Raw genomic sequence first — 18,009 nt, 5'->3', positions numbered from 1 at the left:
CAAACCTTTAGGTTGAGCCAATTTAAAAGAGGAAGAAAGCTAATATAGCACCAACCGTTTGCTTTATTTTTCACTTCTTCCAGAGTACAAACTTATTCCCACCAAAAGCCAGTGCCCTTACTGCTGTAAACTGAAGCTCTTGGGCTAGCTTAGCAGCTATCAAGGAATTTGCTGCCTAGCCACATAGAAGATAGAGTTTCAACTCTGGCAGATTGTTAGCTGTATGTTCACTGTGGCTAAAAGACATAGCTTTATCTTGCTGTGTCTGACCTTTGCTGTAAAGTCTAGCCTAGGGCTGGTGGTTCGGCGAGTAAAGGCTCTTGCTGCCTGCCACTTGATCTCAACCCACAAATCTGAATAAGGTCAGATCAAGTCCCAAAAGCTGTTCTGACTTCCAAAGACACACATTCCCTTGTGTATACACACACACACACACAGACACGCACAGCTTAGAGAGACGACTCAGGAGTCTCTTCCAGAGGGCCTGAGCTCAGTTCTAAACACCCACAGACAGCTCACAACCACCCGTGACTACAACTGCAAGCTATCCAGTGCCTCTGGTCTCCACAGGCACCTGCATTCATGCAAAGACACATAATTAAAAATCGTTTTAAAAAATTATTTATTGATTATATGTAAGTACACTGTAGCTGTCTTCAGACACTCCAGAAGAGGGAGTCAGATCTCTTTATGGATGGTTGTGAGCCACCATGTGGTTGCTGGGATTTGAACTCTGGACCTTCAGAAGAGCAGTCTTGCCCACTGAGCCATCTCACCAGCCCTTAAAAAATTATTTTCGGGGCTGGAGAAATGGCTCAGCAGTTAAGAGCACTGACTGCTCTCCTGAAGGTCTTGAGTTCAAATCCCAGCAACCACATGGTGGCTCACAACCATCTGTAATGGGATCAGATGCCCCCTTCTGGTGTGTCTGAAGACAGCCACAGTGTACTTACATATAATAAATAAAATAAATCCTTTTAAAAATTATTTTCAAAAATAATATCCTAAACTAGATGTAGTGAGATGTGCTACTGCTGTAAAGGGCATGTCAAGCGCAGCATGAGGCCAAGGTCAGCTCAAGGTCAGCCTGGGCAACTTCACAAGAGTCTGACATTAAAAAGTAAAATCATCTCAGCCAGGTGTGGTGGCGCACACCTTTAATCCCAGCCTTCAGGAGGCAGAAGCACCAGGGCTACACAGAGAAACCTGTCTCAAACAATCTCCTCAGCTAGCCATGGTGATACATGTTGTAACATTTCATCCCAGAGACTGATGTAAGAGTGTTGTGACACCCAGCAGTGGTGGCAGCACTTGAGAGGCAGAAGCAGGTAGATTCTGAGTTCGATGCCACCCTGGTCTACAAAGTGAGTTCCAGGAGAGCCAGGGCTATACAGAGAAATCCTGTCTCAAAAAACAAAAAACAAAAAAAAAAAAAAAACAACAACAAAAAAAAGACCTTTTCTAAAAGGGGAAGAAAAAACCCTCCTCAAAGATGCTTTCTAACAGTTGGCAGTAGTGAACCACTTCAGTCAGTCTTACACTTTCTAAATTAAAACCCTACTTTCCTATTTAAAAAATACTTTTACTGGGCCCATTCCTGCTAATTGTTTCCTGCTTTGACTTCTCTCCTGCGCTCATCATTTCTATCAGAAACATGGCATTAGAACCTTGCTGATTAAACCACTCAAGTCTCTTCAGGGTTAGTAAGCTTTTGCATTTCCTCCGTGCTAAGCACTTGTGGGAAAATTACATGTGTTGAATGGGTAAGTCATTCAAATTTGAGAAGCAGTATCCACATCACACTGAGAAAGCCAGCAGCTGCAGCATGAAGGGGGCAGCTGTGTGCACACGCTCCTAGAATGGGCTGCCTTCGCTGTACTCTTTCCCTTGGAGAACTCAAGAACTGTTCTGTGAATTAAGCTTTTGAACTACAAGGTTGCTCATTTTGCTTTGTAAGTCATATTTGTATCATCCAAAGCTTCAAAGTCTCAACAGCTGAGCCCAGCACAGAAAACAGGACGGTCTGGCTTTGGTCCTCTATGTTGTTCGTTCAGGAAGTTGAAAGCGCATCAGCTCCCAAGCGCGTGGGTGGGGACCTAAAGGGGTAATGCTCACAAATAGGAAGGTGCTGACACAAGACGTTTATTTACTTATCTTCTGCACTGTTGGGGAACAAATCAGACCTCGTGCATATGAAACAAGTACATTAATATGAAGATGCATCTTCAGCCTTTGAGTATGAATTTAAAACACAAATTTTGGCTATAGATCAAATTCTGAGACAGAGCATAAACTTCTTGTATTTTCGCTCCCTCGTCACTCCAACCACACCACTGCAGAGGGTGGCAGCCGGAGCACCCTCAGGCTATTTTGCTGAGGGCTTGTTCGTTCTTCCCATCAGTTGACGGTTTCCATCTCCCCACACTCTAGTGACCCACATGGCATTTACACTCAGCCCCTCCCTTGGATCCTTCCTGAGTGTGGGCATCCCAAGCACTTCCTGTCTTTGAAAAGCATTTCTGCATGTAACTAAGAGTAAAAGGAAAACCTTTGGAAGTGAAAGCCATGAAAGATCAGGCAAAGTGACAGCAAAGCCTAGAACACCAGTTTAGAAGGGCCTCCTCTCAGTGGGCGAAAAGCACACCGGACCCAAGACTGGAACTCCCTCTGCTGCAGCCATCCCAGAATCAGCCAGGGAAGGCAAGCCCATCCATCTGCTGGATTTGCTTTTCTAAAGCAGTAATCATGGCCAGGAGAGGAACTAAAGATAGCAATACCACGACTAGAAAGGAAACAGACACACCAAAGACCCCAGTCAAGCAATATGCAAACATGTTCCTAAGTGAATGTCACTCCAGAGCCAGACAAACAAGTCAATCTTTTACTGAAGGGGCAACCTTTCATGTATAATATTCAAGTATACTAACACATGAAAGATAACATCATCTTGTTTATGGATACATTTAATATCCCTTACCCTTCCCAACTTTCAAAACATAATAGTATACAAAATATAAAATATCTTAAATATTTATAAAAATCGCAAGAAAAAATAGATCGTATGAAAATATTTTTATCTGAGTTCTCCCTCTTGTTGAGAGGCAGCTTAGTTGGCCTTGAGTTCGTAACTGTTGAGAGGGTAGGAGTATGCCCTGCCTAAGACTATTCTGTCCCGGAGGAGCTTAAATAAAACATAGTAGTTGCAGAAAAGGATGAGGGCCATGGAGAGCGTGTGGTTCCACTTCTCCGACCGCAGCAAGGAATACAGCTGGTAGAAGACAACGCTGCCTTCAATGAGGATAAGCAGGTTCAGCACTCGTAATGGGCGGTGAAACAGGAACTGTGAGGAAGGTAACAGACAGCTGTTATTTTGGGGAGAAAGTAAAGTTATTTAATTCATTTTCCTAAAACAATTGCATAATTCTAAGTGCACATACCCAATACCAAGTAAATCTGCATATTCAGTGGCAAACTATCCTTGCTGTAGAGATCTAGAATCTTTCTCCTTTTGCTTACAACAAAATAAATCTTATTGCAAAGCCTCTAAAATGCAAAAAATTATTATGTACAATAAGATTTTTCCAACATGGTATCATAGATGTTATTTTACCTAAGACATTCCAAGTATATTTATGTAAGACCAGAATAGTAAAAGGACCTCATGGAAATATTTTAGACTTTTAACACCAACCAAAGAATTAAAGCTGCAATGTAGTAGTTAGTAACAGAACTACTTTAAAATGAATATTTAAAAACATTATATATTTTAAGCATTATAAAAATATTTGCCGGGTGGTGGTGGCACATGTCTTTAATCCCAGCACTTGGGAGGCAGGCGTAGGTGGATTTCTGAGTTCCAGGCCAGCCTGGTCTACAAAGTGAGTTCCAGGACAGCCAGGGCTATACAGAGAAACCCTGTCTCGAAAAAGAAAAACAACAAAACAAAATTTTAAAAATATATATTGTTATTTATAAATTATTTATGAATTGTAACATAATTAAAAATCATTCTTAGCTTAGGACGTAATATAAGACATAAAAACATTAGACAAGTTTGGGGAAGCATCAATACAACAACTTCTTTAATTTTGTTTTGCAAAGGGGTCTTGCTCTGTCCCCTAAGCTAGCTGGTGCTGACAGCCACTCTGGCTTAGCCTTCTGGGTGCAGGGATTATAGGTCTTATTTTATATTGCAGCCACCTCACCAAGCTACAACGGTGTCATAATTCCTCTTTAAACTGTTTATCAACTTTGATTACTGACTGAAATTCTCTATCCCATATATTGCTGCTGAGTCCTTTTTCCTTTCCATAAATATGAGAAAATCAGGCAGACAAAGACATGGGAAAGAGGAAGGACAGGAAAGGAGCAGCCATTTGAGCCAGACTAAAAGTGGGCTTCTTGTTTTTACCATCTTTTGCTTTAAGGGCCAAATCCTAACTTATTAATAAAAAGGTACTTTGACTATAGAGACCCAGACTGCAACATAACATGTAACCATACAGTCCTAAATTCGGATGAGGGCAGGTGTGGTGCACAGTTACTAATTTGGATGCAACTTCTGTCTCAGGAGCTTAGATGTGAGACTGACACTAACCTGCCAGGGCTCCTCTCAAAGACACTGAGTGTCTCAGAGCAGTCCGCAGGGGACAAAAACTTAACCTGATTAAGAAAGCTATTTCAGATTCTAGAGCAAAGTGTAGTTAACAGTAAACTGAGCGAGTCATAAGGGAGGTTTTAAAGTGTAACCGTGCCGGGCGTGGTGGCGCACGCCTTTAATCCCAGCACTCGGGAGGCAGAGGCAGGCAGATTTCTGAGTTCGAGGCCAGCCTGGTCTACAAAGTGAGTTNGTTCGAGGCCAGCCTGGTCTACAAAGTGAGTTCCAGGACAGCCAGGGCTACACAGAGAAACCCTGTCTCAAAAAAAAAAAAAAAAAAAAAACAAATAAAGTGTAACCGCTACTGCTAATAGGCAGGCTTCATTTATAAAGTTAAATTTATCAGGATCTTTAAAAGCCTGCAGAGTCTCTCTCACTCTTGGAGATAAAAAGGCTGCCCTGGAAAGTCTTGCTCCTCCTGCCTCTACCTTCCCGAGTGCTAGGATTACTGATGTGAGGAGTCAGGTTTTACAGGAATTTGAATGTTCTCACTTCACAAAAATGTTCTAAATTCATGGGATTCTGATCAGAAAGGGACCCAATCACTGTTACAGATAGGCCAGATAATGTATACACAGGAGCTAGGGCCTTTGAGAAGTAGTGATTTACCTATGCAAAACCAACAATTAATTCATCTTTATTATATCAATTTGGCTTGATATTTTTCAGCTATCCAACAAGAACAAGAAAACTGTAATAGCTTAAAGGGATAGCACCAGCCAAAATAATTCATTCACAATACCCTAGAGACTCCACTGGCTGAATTAAATGCCTATGGAGAGAAATGCCATGGCGCTGTGACATCTTAAGGCAATCCCGTGAATAGAGGAAAAGCCACTGTCTCCTTTTCAAGACCCTCTCCTCCTGCTCATGTTCTTCCCCCTAGCAAAGTATCTCAAGGCATCATGCCCTTCATGCAGGTCAAAGGCTCTCAGTAACCAGAAAATCCACGTCCTTTCATAAGCAATCGGGAGGGACAGAAAAAAAACAGAATTTTTTTTTAATCATTTTATTATAGAATTCAAAGATAATGCACTCCACCCTAGGTATTTTGATTAAATGTATTTTCTGCATATACCTTTTCCCTACCCTCATGGGCCAGTCGGCTGCCCTTGCTTTACAAGTCAGATACTTCAGGCCCTCAGGGCCAACAGTGTAACTAGAACACAACTCAAGGCAGAAGTCAAATGGGGCAGAAGTTGGGCTTAATGCCTGCTGCTTTTCCTCTTTTAAATTTTAACTTTATTACTTTCAAACTCAGGTAAACACTTTAAAAAGCCATTATTACTATATTAAATAGTACTTTAATGCACAGATCTTGTTTGCTTGTTTTTGAACAAGGTTGCTCAAGATTTCCTTGAGCTCTGGATCCTCCTGCCATCACCTCCCAAGTACTAGGATGACAGTCACATGACACCATGCCAGGCCCAGAAACAACACATGTGAAGGTCTCTTCTAAACCGAACTATTAACAAATTAAGCTGTCAGGTGAAAAAGGAAGTCATATAATTGCCTACTTGTTTTAAGCAATAGTATATGAACCTCAAGCTGCCTTTCCAAAGACATTTCTCAAGATCAAAGGCCAATGTCACAGTCATAGTAATAATTACCTATTATTGTTAACTCCCTACTGTGCATCACATACCGTGCTAGGTGCTTACATACATACAGAGTGGCCTCCTAACACTTCCATAATTATCCTTGAAAATGAGTAAATGGTACTTGCATAAAAGCGGGCATGGGATACATCTGAAGGCACTGCTACGTTGTAAGGTCCCATGGCTCTATATAAACATCTGCTGTGCCGCACCAACACCCCTTGAGGCCATATTGTGTTTTCTGACCAACTATGGGAAAAAGAAAAGCACTGTTAGAATACCGAGAATTAGGGAAGACAGCGTTCTGAAAGACCAGCTATATTTCTATCAAGATCAGATTAAGCATTCAAGGCTTCATTTGTCTGAACTCTAGACATACATTCCACAGCCAAAGCCTTAGAAGTTAGAAAGAATTTGTTATGATAACTTCACTGCTATACAGTATACAGCAACTACTGAGTGACTGGTTAGCTCAGTGTTGAAGGATCTACAGGCTTGGAAGAATGGGCAGGCCAGAAAACCAAGTATTAAGAGGGTGACTTGTCGTCACCTGGATCCCAAGGGAGCAGTAAGAGGACACAAACAGGAAGCGAAAGCCAATGACAGCTAAAGCAGAGGAGAAATGAACAGCACTGCCAACTAGGAGCCATGTGCTGTATAATGGCACCCTAGAGAGGATCACTCTGCTGGTCTCACAGATGTGAGAAGCTCTACAGAACACAGACACACACAGGTACTAACACACAGACTTTCCGCTTGACCGCTTTCTTGGTTTATTTCTATAGAGGTTTCTCTAAGGAAAAGAAATTAGGGAAGAAAAGGTTTCTTTCTTTCCAGCATCAATGTAATGGCATTGCAAAAGGATGAAAAGCTTCAAATTAAAACTTTTTTTTCCATTTAAATGTTAAGTTAACTCATCACTTCCTGATTTGGGAAAGGTTAGTTTCCTAGGATGAGAACTGGGACAGCAGTTTAGATATGTTAAAAATAAAAATGACTCTAATGCCCTGAAGCTCTCCCAGTTTAGAACACGTTCCAGCGGCCTTGGTCACACTTACCAGGTTAAGGTGATGACACACCTCATGGCCACGTGCCACCAGTAGCCTGAAGATGGACAGTACTAGGACTGTGGGTTGTACTTTCAATTGTTATTGAAATCTGTCCTTTGCCCACATTCAGGTTTCTTTTCAGCCTGGCCCAATCTCTTTCACTTCCTGGGCTTGAAGGCCTGTGCTAATCTGTATTAGACATCAAGGCAGATAATTGAAGGGAGAGCTCTGAGGGGGAGAGGGGAGGGAAGTTCACCTCAATCTGTCCCATTTAAAGAGGGGAAACTGGTGGATGAAAATGTGAAATATTTAATTACAAAAGAGAAGAAGGTGAAGAGGGTCCATATTTGAAGATGTTCCAAAATTGAGGGACAGTTCTAATAGGAGGCTCAGACTGACAGAATGAAAGCATTTGGACGCTAGGCATTTTGAATCCCAGAGGTCATACAAAGAAATGATTAATAAGGGTACACAATAAAAAGCCAGGATAGTTTGCATTTAAGAACAGGAGAAAGAAGAAAACAGCATTTAAGAACAGGAGAAAGAAGAAAACAGTACAAAGACTAGGAAGAAAACAAAAGGGTTATAGGCAAGAAAAATGATCTGATTAATTAAAAAGGACTAAAGCAAATTCCAGCTATGTGGGATGCTGAGGTAGCAACTATTCAGTTGTGGCAATGAAGATGTGGAAACAAACCTTACAAAATAGTTTAAAATATATCAGACACACACAGACATGGGTAAAACCGAAGTGACCGCCCGAGCATAATGGCCTCTAGTGTAACTGGGCAGCTGAAACATGGACCCACTGGAGAAGGAGCTGGTGATGGGGGTGGAAATGAGTTCATGCCCTGCCTTGGTTTAGTACTTGACAAACAACCACGTAAACAGAAACCAAGAAGGAGAATGGCACACAGCATAGACATGACCAGCATCGTGAGGAGAAGTGTTACATGGTTTACCCTTCACCCTACTCACATGTGCTGTGGAGCATTGCTGTAGAACCCATGCTCCAACTTCTGCCACTTGCCCAGGTGAGCAGCTGATTTGTGTAGCAAGTCACAGTATTTGGATGGTAGCAGTTGCGTGGTGAGCATGACAAAAGCATTGATCCACACCATAATGAGGTGCTCACACGACCAGCGCATGTCGTAATACTGGGTACTCTGGAAGAGATCAGAGGAGAAACGATCCATGCACTGGTGGTGAAGAGAGGCAGGGAAGGGTGTGTGGACATACGCCCTGCAGACAAACGCCACACTGAGTCAACATGCACTGGTGGTCCTGCTGTCCGTGCAGAGTCTTCCAAAATCAACCTGACCTGGCTGTACGAGTTAGGGCTGGGAGGAGAGCAATTGTGTTTAAGTGCTTCCTTTCTAGAAGACCTGAGTGCTTCTGAAGTCCAGCTGCAGAAGTGCGTCTGAATGGGTGAAAGGGGACACTAAAATGGCCCACTGTGATATCCAGACCACTTAGCTCTTCTATTGAAATAAATTAAGTTTAGTTGGATGGTTAGCTTAAATTCAAGGAAGCTTTTCAAAAACCTGTTAATAACCACAGCAGTCTAAATTTTATTGAAATTTTGGTTCTCTTAAGCTGCTACATAATCATTCTATGTTAAGTTCAATCTTTACTCTTCCCAGAAACTTAAAAAAACATTATTGGGGTGGGGGATAAAAAAGGAAGGAAGAAAGAAAGGAGGGGCTACCATGGGTGCATCACATATATGGAAATACCTCTCCGCCAACCAGGAGCGGTATTAGTGCACTCCAGATGCAGCCGAACTCCACCATCCAGGCTGCCAAAGGGGAGACAGAGAAAAGGGGAATTAAACAAGAAATACCCAGTTTATGTAATTGACACAAATCCAGGGACCACAGAGCAGGATACCTGCTTACCTTCACAAAACACAGCGGGAGAAATGCAACGTAGTAGGCACTGAAGAGGGAGTTGAAGAGAACTTCCTTGATTCTGTGATTGAAATCTGCTTTCAGACATTCTACTTCATTGCGAATGAGATCAGGAGATAGGGGGCAGCTGTGGGTGGGGATGGGCGTGGCATTATTAAACTGTTCTTTTAGAGACTCCAGCAGTAAGGAGAGGAAATCTTTGGATCTGGCCAAACTGCCCACATTTGAAGCTGCCTCCTCTACTGCCTGGTGCGGCACCACATAGTCTGTGAGAAGAAGATGGGCTCTGCTATCTTGGTGGAAACAGTAGAGAGGAACATAAACACCAAACCTGTAACACAAGGTGAATGTGAAAATGAGACCAGTCTCCACCTCAGCATATCATGTGACTACAGCTCGCTCTACCCAAGGCAATGTAACCCGAGGGGCTTTGTTTTCTACAAAAGCAGTATATACACACTGCAGGATAGAATATTACATAAAAGCCCCAATGACAACATACAAATATGTAGAAACAATCATCTTTATCAAGCAGAGTTTTCCAGAATGCAAATTTTATACATGGTCACTACCAGTGGTCGTGGAATTGCCAGGTTCTAGGCCTCTTATTCAAAGAACTGAAGTAAAAGCTCACAGACACCCAAGGGCCCACTGTCCAGGCTTCTCTCTGAGGTTGAGAAGGATGGCTTTAGTTAACTAAGAAAGGCAATGAGTGCCTGGTTCTCTTTTTGGTTGAGATTAGGTTATATAATAATTCTGCTGTGCATGTCGCTTCATGTAATGCACATGACTTTAATTCCATACTCTAAACTATGCATAAGTTCATAAATAGTAGATTTTTCCCCCGAAATTTATTTCAAGATAGTTTGACTTACTGCTAATCCACCCCAAACAAATTCAGGCCAGACCAGTCTTTCCACTCTTTGTTGGGAATATATCTGAAAATAAACTGTCTAAATCTGACTGCTGCTGGAAGGAGAAGAAACCCGTTGCACTCACTCTTCAGGGAGGGACGCCCATGCAGCCAGCTGCTTGCAGGTGCAGGCTAGGGTTGCTAGGTGCATGGTTCAGAGAGGGCTGTGTGCACAGCACATGCAGGTGAAGAAGCTCGACTGTCAAGAACATTCCTGGGTGGAGGCAGTCTCTACCAAACCCAGGAGAGACCTGACACTACTGAGTGAGTGTACTGCCTGCCTCGCTGCCTAGATTCCACTCGTGTGTGTGAGAGGTCTGTTATGTGAGGATGTGCTTCCTGGGTTACCTGCCCTTTACCAGTTTAAACTCTATAATACAATTTACGTCTGCTTAACTCACTGAGGTGCCCTTGGTGCCTGAGATAATAGATGAAACTGAGCAGTTGCTCGGTAAATATTTGATAAATCAATGGAAAAGTTCTACAAGTACAATAAATTTCTACATATAATACTTGGCTAAATAACTGAATTTTTAGAGCATTTTGACAGTCTCTCTTTTGATCCTAGGGCTAAACTCAGTCCTTATGCATGCTGAGTACATATCTACTCATACTCATAGTGAGCTGTGCACACCTCAGCTATGAGCATCTTACACTCATTCTAACTACCCTCGAGTCTTCATTAGGTAACTGCACAATATAAACTAGATATTGGGGGAAAACAATGGTCACTTCATGGATATCAATTCATGAGACAAAAAATACCAGTAAAAAAACATGCAATTTATTTTATTTTAATAACAAAACTAACAATAACGCTTGTTCTTAATTTTCTATGAACGGTAAAATATGAACTATTTACTAGCTGAGAGAATGGCTTGTGTAGCTTCAGGATCCACTATGAATATGAAAACGTACGTGTGTGCCCTGGAGAGAGTGGGATTTGGGTGGGATAAAAAGGCACAAGCTTCTGGTAGAAAAGTCACTGTGTACTTGAAACAATCAGCTACACTGCCAATAACCTGAGGTCAACCTCGGCTACATGGTACATTCCAGATCACATAGTAAAGCCCTGTCTCAAACAAAAACAAAAACAAATTAAAATCTTCTCTATACAAAACGGTGTTGCTGAAACATGGGGGGCGGGGGGGGGGTGGTGCTTAAATCTCAGTACTTGGGAGGTAGAGTCAGGTGGAGGCTAACCTGGTCTACAGAGTGAGTTCCAGGACAGCCAAGACTACAAGAAACCCTTTCTTTTACACAGAACAATAACAAATCTGCTGAAACACAAGCTGACATCTAGAAGTGACGGTGAGAGGCTCAGTGGATAGCAGAGTGTGACGGGGACCCCACTTCCTTGGCCTCACACACTTGCTATGACTGCACAGCTCATTCTGTGGGTGAGTGACACACCCCCATCCACATGCTGAGCTCAGCAATGAGCCTTTTCTATTTGGGACAATTAAGATGTCAGCCTATACAGTACAGTCAGAAAGCTAAAATGAACTGTACAAAGACACTTTATTCTGCCAAATTCATGTGAATATAACCAGGCTAGCCTGCTAGAGGATGAGACATGGGGAACAGGTTGCACATATGTTCTAGAAGCCAGTTAATCCCAAGTTTGTGACTGAACCCAAGCAGTTAAATCAGGAGTCTCCTGATTGCCAGGCAACCTCAACACACATGCAATAAATGTGGGCTGAGCAGGATAGCATGTGATATGAACAGCTGATGTAGAGCAAGATGAGAAGGAGCAGAAGAGAGATCAGACCATAGAAGGTTGTGTATACTAAAAGAAAGGATTCAGTAAACTTTTGTTTACTTGTTTGTTTGTTTTTTGAGACAATGTTTCTTTGTGTAATTGCCCTGGCTGTCCTAGAACTTGCTGTGTAGACTAAAGTGGGTTCAAACTCAGAGATCCTGCCTATGCCTCCCAAATTCCAAGATTAAAGGCAGATGCCACCATGCCCAGCCATTAAAGCATTTTTAAAGGATGTACTTCACGTATATATGTATTTGCCTGTGTGTATGTAAGTTCACCACAGTGCCCATGGAAGGGCTTCAGATTGCCTGGAACTGGAATCATTGATGGTTATGAACTACCAGGTAGGTTCTAAGAACTGACATAAGGTCCTCATAATCACTGAGCCATCTCTCCAGGTCTCAAGGAAGGATTTTAAAGAAAAGAACAACACAATTAAATTTTTCGAATTACGGTCTCAAACTATACAGGCCAGGATGACCCTTTAACTGATCCTCCTGCGTCCACCTTTCAAATGCTGGAATTAAAGGCATTACCACCACACCCAGCTAAAGGTCCCACTTGGAAAATCATTCTAGCTATCTACAACGAAAATAGAATGAAGACTATAAGTCAGGCAAAGACATGGTTAGACTTGGCCTCAGTTGTTAGACTTGGACTAACTAAGCTACTGAAAACTGAAAGGCAAAAATGGGGTAGGGTTTTAAAAAAACGTGTAATACTCAATAAAAGGTAGATTATACAAAATCCAAAACATACAAACATGTATATTTAAATCTAAGATTTGTTTAATGACATGTTTATTACTACTTTGTGGCTTTTTTTGGTGGGTAGTAGGGTGTGAAGGAAGCAATGTCTCATCATGCAGCCTTGGCTCGTCTTGAACTCAGAGACAGACCCACCAGCACTTGCCTTCCAAGTCCTGAGATTAAAGCCGTAGCACGCTTTAATCTTCTCTACTTACTTAAAGTAAGCTTTAAGTAAGCTTACTTTACTTAAAAAAGCTTTAAGCTTCTCTACTTACTTAAAGACTCTGCAGCCAGTCACCTTGATGGCCGAGTTCCTCTTAGAGGCCTTTACCAGATGAACAGAGCTAACTGAAATGTTCTCCACTGGGAGGATAGCCACGGATCTCAGTTTCCCCAGAATGCTCTTGGTTTATTTATACCTTCTTCCCCAACTACCTAACTCTAGAAAACAAATTATTCCATAGTGGGCATATCTACTGGCATTCCAATGTTCCAAAGTCTTACTCTGTGTATGCAGAACCTCACTTCCCTCCATTATATCTTGTGCATAACTCACATAACTGCAGAAGACTTGTTAATACAGTATGAAACTGAAATACTCACGGATAGCCAAGGAACAGGAGATTGAGGACTGAATGGCTTCGGAAAAGATTGACCAGGGTCCAGCAGAGCACCCATCCACACAGAGTAAGGAGCACCAAGCGGGCCAGGATCAAAGCTGTGTAGTGAACCATAGATGCTGCACCTGCTTTAGTAGCCTGAGTGTGGAAGCACCGAAAGAAACATTTTATCCACTTTTACACTTCTACTCAAAAGCAATGTGCCTTAACAGTAAGAGCTCAGATTTGGTGAAAATTAAACTGTGCCTTAAAAAGTAAAAAATGTGTCCTATCCACAGCTACCAACCCAACAGTTGAGAATTTAGACATCTCCAGACACTGCTGTTTCCTTCTTTCCCTCCATACCCTCATGCAGACCTCCTGTAAGCTTGCTTATACCTGGTCCTCTTAAATGTTAGCCCAAGAACCTGTCAGCAGAGGGCCACAGGCTGCTTACTAAACATCAATCCCTCACAACTTTCTAGTCCAGAAATAGGCAACAGGATTCTGAACCAAGGAATCTGTATTTCAACAACCTCGCAATGACTGTTTATGTACAGTAAGATAGAAGGGTGCTGAGTCTGGTGGCAAGGCCTGTAATCATAGCTATATAGGAGGCTAAGGTAGGATAGTCACAAATTTAAAAGCTGCCTGAACTACAGAACGAGTTTAAAGCCAGCTTGGCCAACTTAAATGAGGATTTATATTCAACAGCCAGTATCATAAAAAAGAAGGAAAAGAAGATGGAGAGGCACTGACTAGTCTCTCTCTATCTCCTACCACACAGCAAGAGCCTCAGTATCTCTCTTTTAAATTGTCTTCTGAACCTTTTGCTGGATGAATATTCAATAAATTACTAAAGTTGCATAAATAATCCCATTTTTGATAGACTAAGTTCCCTTTTAAACTTCTGCACACATGGAAATAATGAATCTTCACATTTAATTCTCTTTATCACAGCCGCTCAATTATGTCTCTTTAATTAATCCCAACACCTAAAACTAACAACAGACAGTAAGTAAGCATCTTTGGGAAAGTTGAAGCCTCAAATGTCATGTTTTTCTACAATGAAGTAGAAAAGACATCATGAATAACGTGCAGGGAAACCAGCAGGCTCCGCTCACATCTAAGTAGCAGTTTTTCTGTTGTTTTCTCATTTTCATATTTTCTGTTGCAGATAGGGCCTTACTATATAGCCCAAGCTGATCTCAAGCTCCTAATGCTCACGTCTTAGCCTCCTCTGTGGTACCAACTCAAAACAGTAGTCCTAGGACCCAGAAAAGGAGTAAAAATGATCTGCAGTCACCTGTACACATGAGAGGAGAGCATTTCAAGTCCCTCCTTTACCATCCATGCCTTAGTTTACAGACCATAGCACTTAGCATATATAAGTACTACACACACTAATGGTCAGTAAAACATTTCAGTAGAGTGGATGGGAAAAATTTAAGGGAGAAGTGGATGTGATGTTTACATGTGTGTATGTGTGTTGTGTGTATGTGTGTGTGTATATATACACACACACATACACACACATATGCAAGATTACATATATCACATGACTTCATCCCACTTACTTAGAAAATGGAGGCAGAACTACTTGAGGCCTGGAGATTGAGGTCAGTCTGAGCAACATAGCAAACCTCATCTCAAAAGAAGAAAGCATTAAACGGACTTGAAAACTCCTCTAGTGACATAATCGCTATCAGAATGTCACAGTTCCTAGTATGTTTCTGATGCTGGCTTCAACATACTATACTTCCAGTTGTATAAAAGTACAGTATAGTTACAGACAACAGTGTTTGATAAAAAAACAATTAGAACTAGATTATCATACTTTATCATTATCTTAATGTTACTCCTTATAAGTTTATTATTGTAGAACAGTACATAGTACAATTCTGGCAGTATCACCTCTTGACTACATCAAGAGACCATGTGGGGTGACTGACAACTATCACCCAAGTTTATGTAACTACTCTATGCAGTGTTCACACAATGAGAAAATCTAGCAATGCGTTTCTCAGATCTTTGCTAATCACATACATGATAGCATCTGTACATATGCTTACACACATACTGTCGGTACACACAGCATATGCAATTAAAAATGAGGAGCAGCATTAAGTGAATACCATGCCTCTACTTTAAGCCTCAAACTGTGGGAAAGGATCAAGATATTCTAAGCTATAGCAGGAAAAATGGCTTCATCTCACACCTGAATACACCACACACTCCACACCAATGGACCTCATGTGTCAAATCCTGGGGAAGTTATGTAAGCCAATGGAGCTATTCCACAGACTCCATCCTCACCTTAAAATCAGAAATTTAAAAGGCAATCTGGTACTGTAGCACATACTTATACTCCCACACTGAGGAACTGAGGAAGGAAAATCACGAGCTGAAGCCAGCCTGGGCTACAAAGGGACACTCTTTCAAAAACTAAAAGACTGCTTCTAAGCACTGGCTCTAAAATAGCATTTATAATACTCAGTGATTTTGCCTTATTCCAGAACCTAAACTCTCAAGCACTGTGACATAAATGACAGAGCCTATGCAAGGTCTGGAACCAAGGCAATCAAGACAAAACAGCCAGACAAGAAATGCAAAGATTAAACTTAAACAATTATTCTTAAAATATGGTGAGTGCTACAGGAAAAACCTGAGTTACCAGGAGCACATGTAAAAACCGAGTCTGAACAGGGAAGGCTTCCTCTAGGCACACTTAGGGTCAGGTGAACAGACCTGTGATCCCATAGACAGACTGCAAAGCCAAGGTCTCCCTAGACACAGAATGAGTTCAAGGCCAGCCTGGGCAATTTAGTGAGCCCCTGTCTCAAATAGGAAGTAAAAATTCGGCTGTTGCTATAGTTTAGTGGGAGATCTCTGGATCTCTTGCCTAGCATGTGTGGAAGTTCTGTGTCTAATCCACAGTATCCCTGCCTGCACCCCTTTAAAGTGGTATTTATATTTAAGTTGAAATCCAAGGATAAATAAGAGCTGGCCAAGGAAAGGGTCATAAGCTAGAATGAGTGAAAAATATACAGATGTTCTCAAACACATGAAAAATATATAAACACATACACATACACACAAACACACCAAACTTTTATGTGCATATAAAGATTAGAAGAAACTGTACAAAAAAATGATTCTTCATAATGGGACTGTAATTTTTAACTTTCTGCTTTGTTTTTTTAGTTTTCTCCAGTGAAATATCCTATATTCCTGCTTAGAGTAATGTTTAAAGAGATCTGGTTCCAACTGGTGAAAGCTGAGTTTCTGTTTAGTCTTGTGGAGCAAACAAAGCAGCAGTCTGGCCTGCAGGTGAAGCAAGCGGGAGTTTACCAGGGAGAGCTAGTCCCTGCTACCCAGGGAGAGCTAGTCCCTGCTGAGCAGTATTGAGCTTTCTGAGTTAATTACCTCCAGCCTGTCCTTAAAAATGACTGGTCTTTCTCAGGTAGGGATCCTTTCTGTGGCATAAGAAAACAAAAGAAGGCAGACATATTTTAATGGAAGACAGAAAAGATGTTTTATGATGAGCTTTATCTATCTAATTTAGATATTTTAGGAATTATGATACAGCTCTAATTTTTAATTTCTGAATAGGTAGCAGCCACAGTGCTCAAATACAAAAGATAAATAAAATACAATGTTTGTGGTGAAGCGCCAGCATTGTCCCCAGCCAGCAACAGGTGCCTGGCGTTAGTCTGTGTATCTTCCCAGAGACAATTTATTTCCATTAGCAAACAGATTCTTCTTTCTCCTTGTCTTCTTCTAAAAACCACTGTCAGAAAGCCAGACATGATGGTACAAGCTTGTAAACTCAGAACTCAGGGGATTGAGACAGGTAGACTGCCATGAGCTCAAGGCAAACCTGGGCTACACAGTTAAGCACCAGGCCAGCCATGGTTACAAATTAAGACCTTTTTGTCAAACAAACCAAATAATAAACAACAAACCTACTCTTTTGAAAAGCCCTGTGCTTCTGCACTTGAAGGTCAACATGTAAACACCCTGTCACCTTTCAACAGCTGCACACTGTGGACATACTGTAATTACTCTACACTCGCTTCCTGGACAGTAAAGTATAGACTTCAGTCTTAGATTAAAAAATCTGTTTAAACTCAGCATCCTTTTTTCAGTAAGAATTGCAGGCTGTTTGAAAACTGTTAATGATTTTTTCTAACATGGTACAAAAGCTGCTTGATTGCTATTAATTATATCATGAATAAAGGCATTAATTGCTTCAAGTTTTAGTCTCTAGTGAAATCCCAGTCACTAAGGGCTTACACAAAGTCAGGATAGAACCAGTTGACATGCATAAGTATTAAAAAAAAAACAAGATCTCATGTAGCCTAGGCTGACCCCAAACTCATCGTGTATCGAAGAATAGCCTTCTTCCAGCTCTTGCCTTGCTCTGCCTCCTGAGTACTGGGATCACAGGCCTGCACCACCACATCCAACTTAACAAGTACCATTTCTAACTGAAGGACTAGAACAAACAAATAAAATGTCTCATTTAAAACAAAAGAGCCAAACACTATTGAACTGTTCTAAATAAAGCTCACTCTTTCTGCGACTATCCAAACTAGGCGTCCAGTACGAAAAATAAAGGGGGTGGTCTACACCAGGCCTGTAATCTTGGCTACTTAGAAGACGGAAGCAGGGGCTGGTGAGATGGCTCAGTGGGTAAGAGCACCCGACTGCTCTTCCGAAGGTCCAGAGTTCAAATCCCAGCAACCACATGGTGGCTCACAACCATC

The 18,009-nt window shown here is 41.6% G+C and overlaps 1 protein-coding gene across 2 annotated transcripts in view; it reads right to left on the bottom strand.

Moving 5' to 3' along the window:
- Positions 1–2,126: 2,126 nt before the first annotated feature.
- Positions 2,127–18,009, bottom strand: part of Tmem39a (transmembrane protein 39A) — a 29,248-nt gene continuing 13,365 nt past the window's right edge. For both annotated transcript variants that reach the window (XM_021184782.2, XM_021184784.2), the window contains 5 exons: positions 13,245–13,399; positions 9,203–9,545; positions 8,283–8,470; positions 6,384–6,504; positions 2,127–3,340 (listed from right to left, as the gene is read on the bottom strand). In XM_021184782.2, coding sequence (XP_021040441.1) covers positions 3,107–3,340; positions 6,384–6,504; positions 8,283–8,470; positions 9,203–9,545; positions 13,245–13,399 — 1,041 coding nt within the window. In that variant the 3' untranslated portion in view covers positions 2,127–3,106. The remainder of the gene's footprint in view (positions 3,341–6,383; positions 6,505–8,282; positions 8,471–9,202; positions 9,546–13,244; positions 13,400–18,009) is intronic.

Source organism: Mus caroli, chromosome 16, assembly GCF_900094665.2.
Source record: "Mus caroli chromosome 16, CAROLI_EIJ_v1.1, whole genome shotgun sequence".
In the NCBI taxonomy this organism is placed as follows: Eukaryota; Metazoa; Chordata; class Mammalia; order Rodentia; family Muridae; genus Mus; species Mus caroli.
The sequence above is the reverse complement of the archived record's forward strand: the minus strand, read 5'-3'. Positions and strand labels throughout refer to the sequence as shown.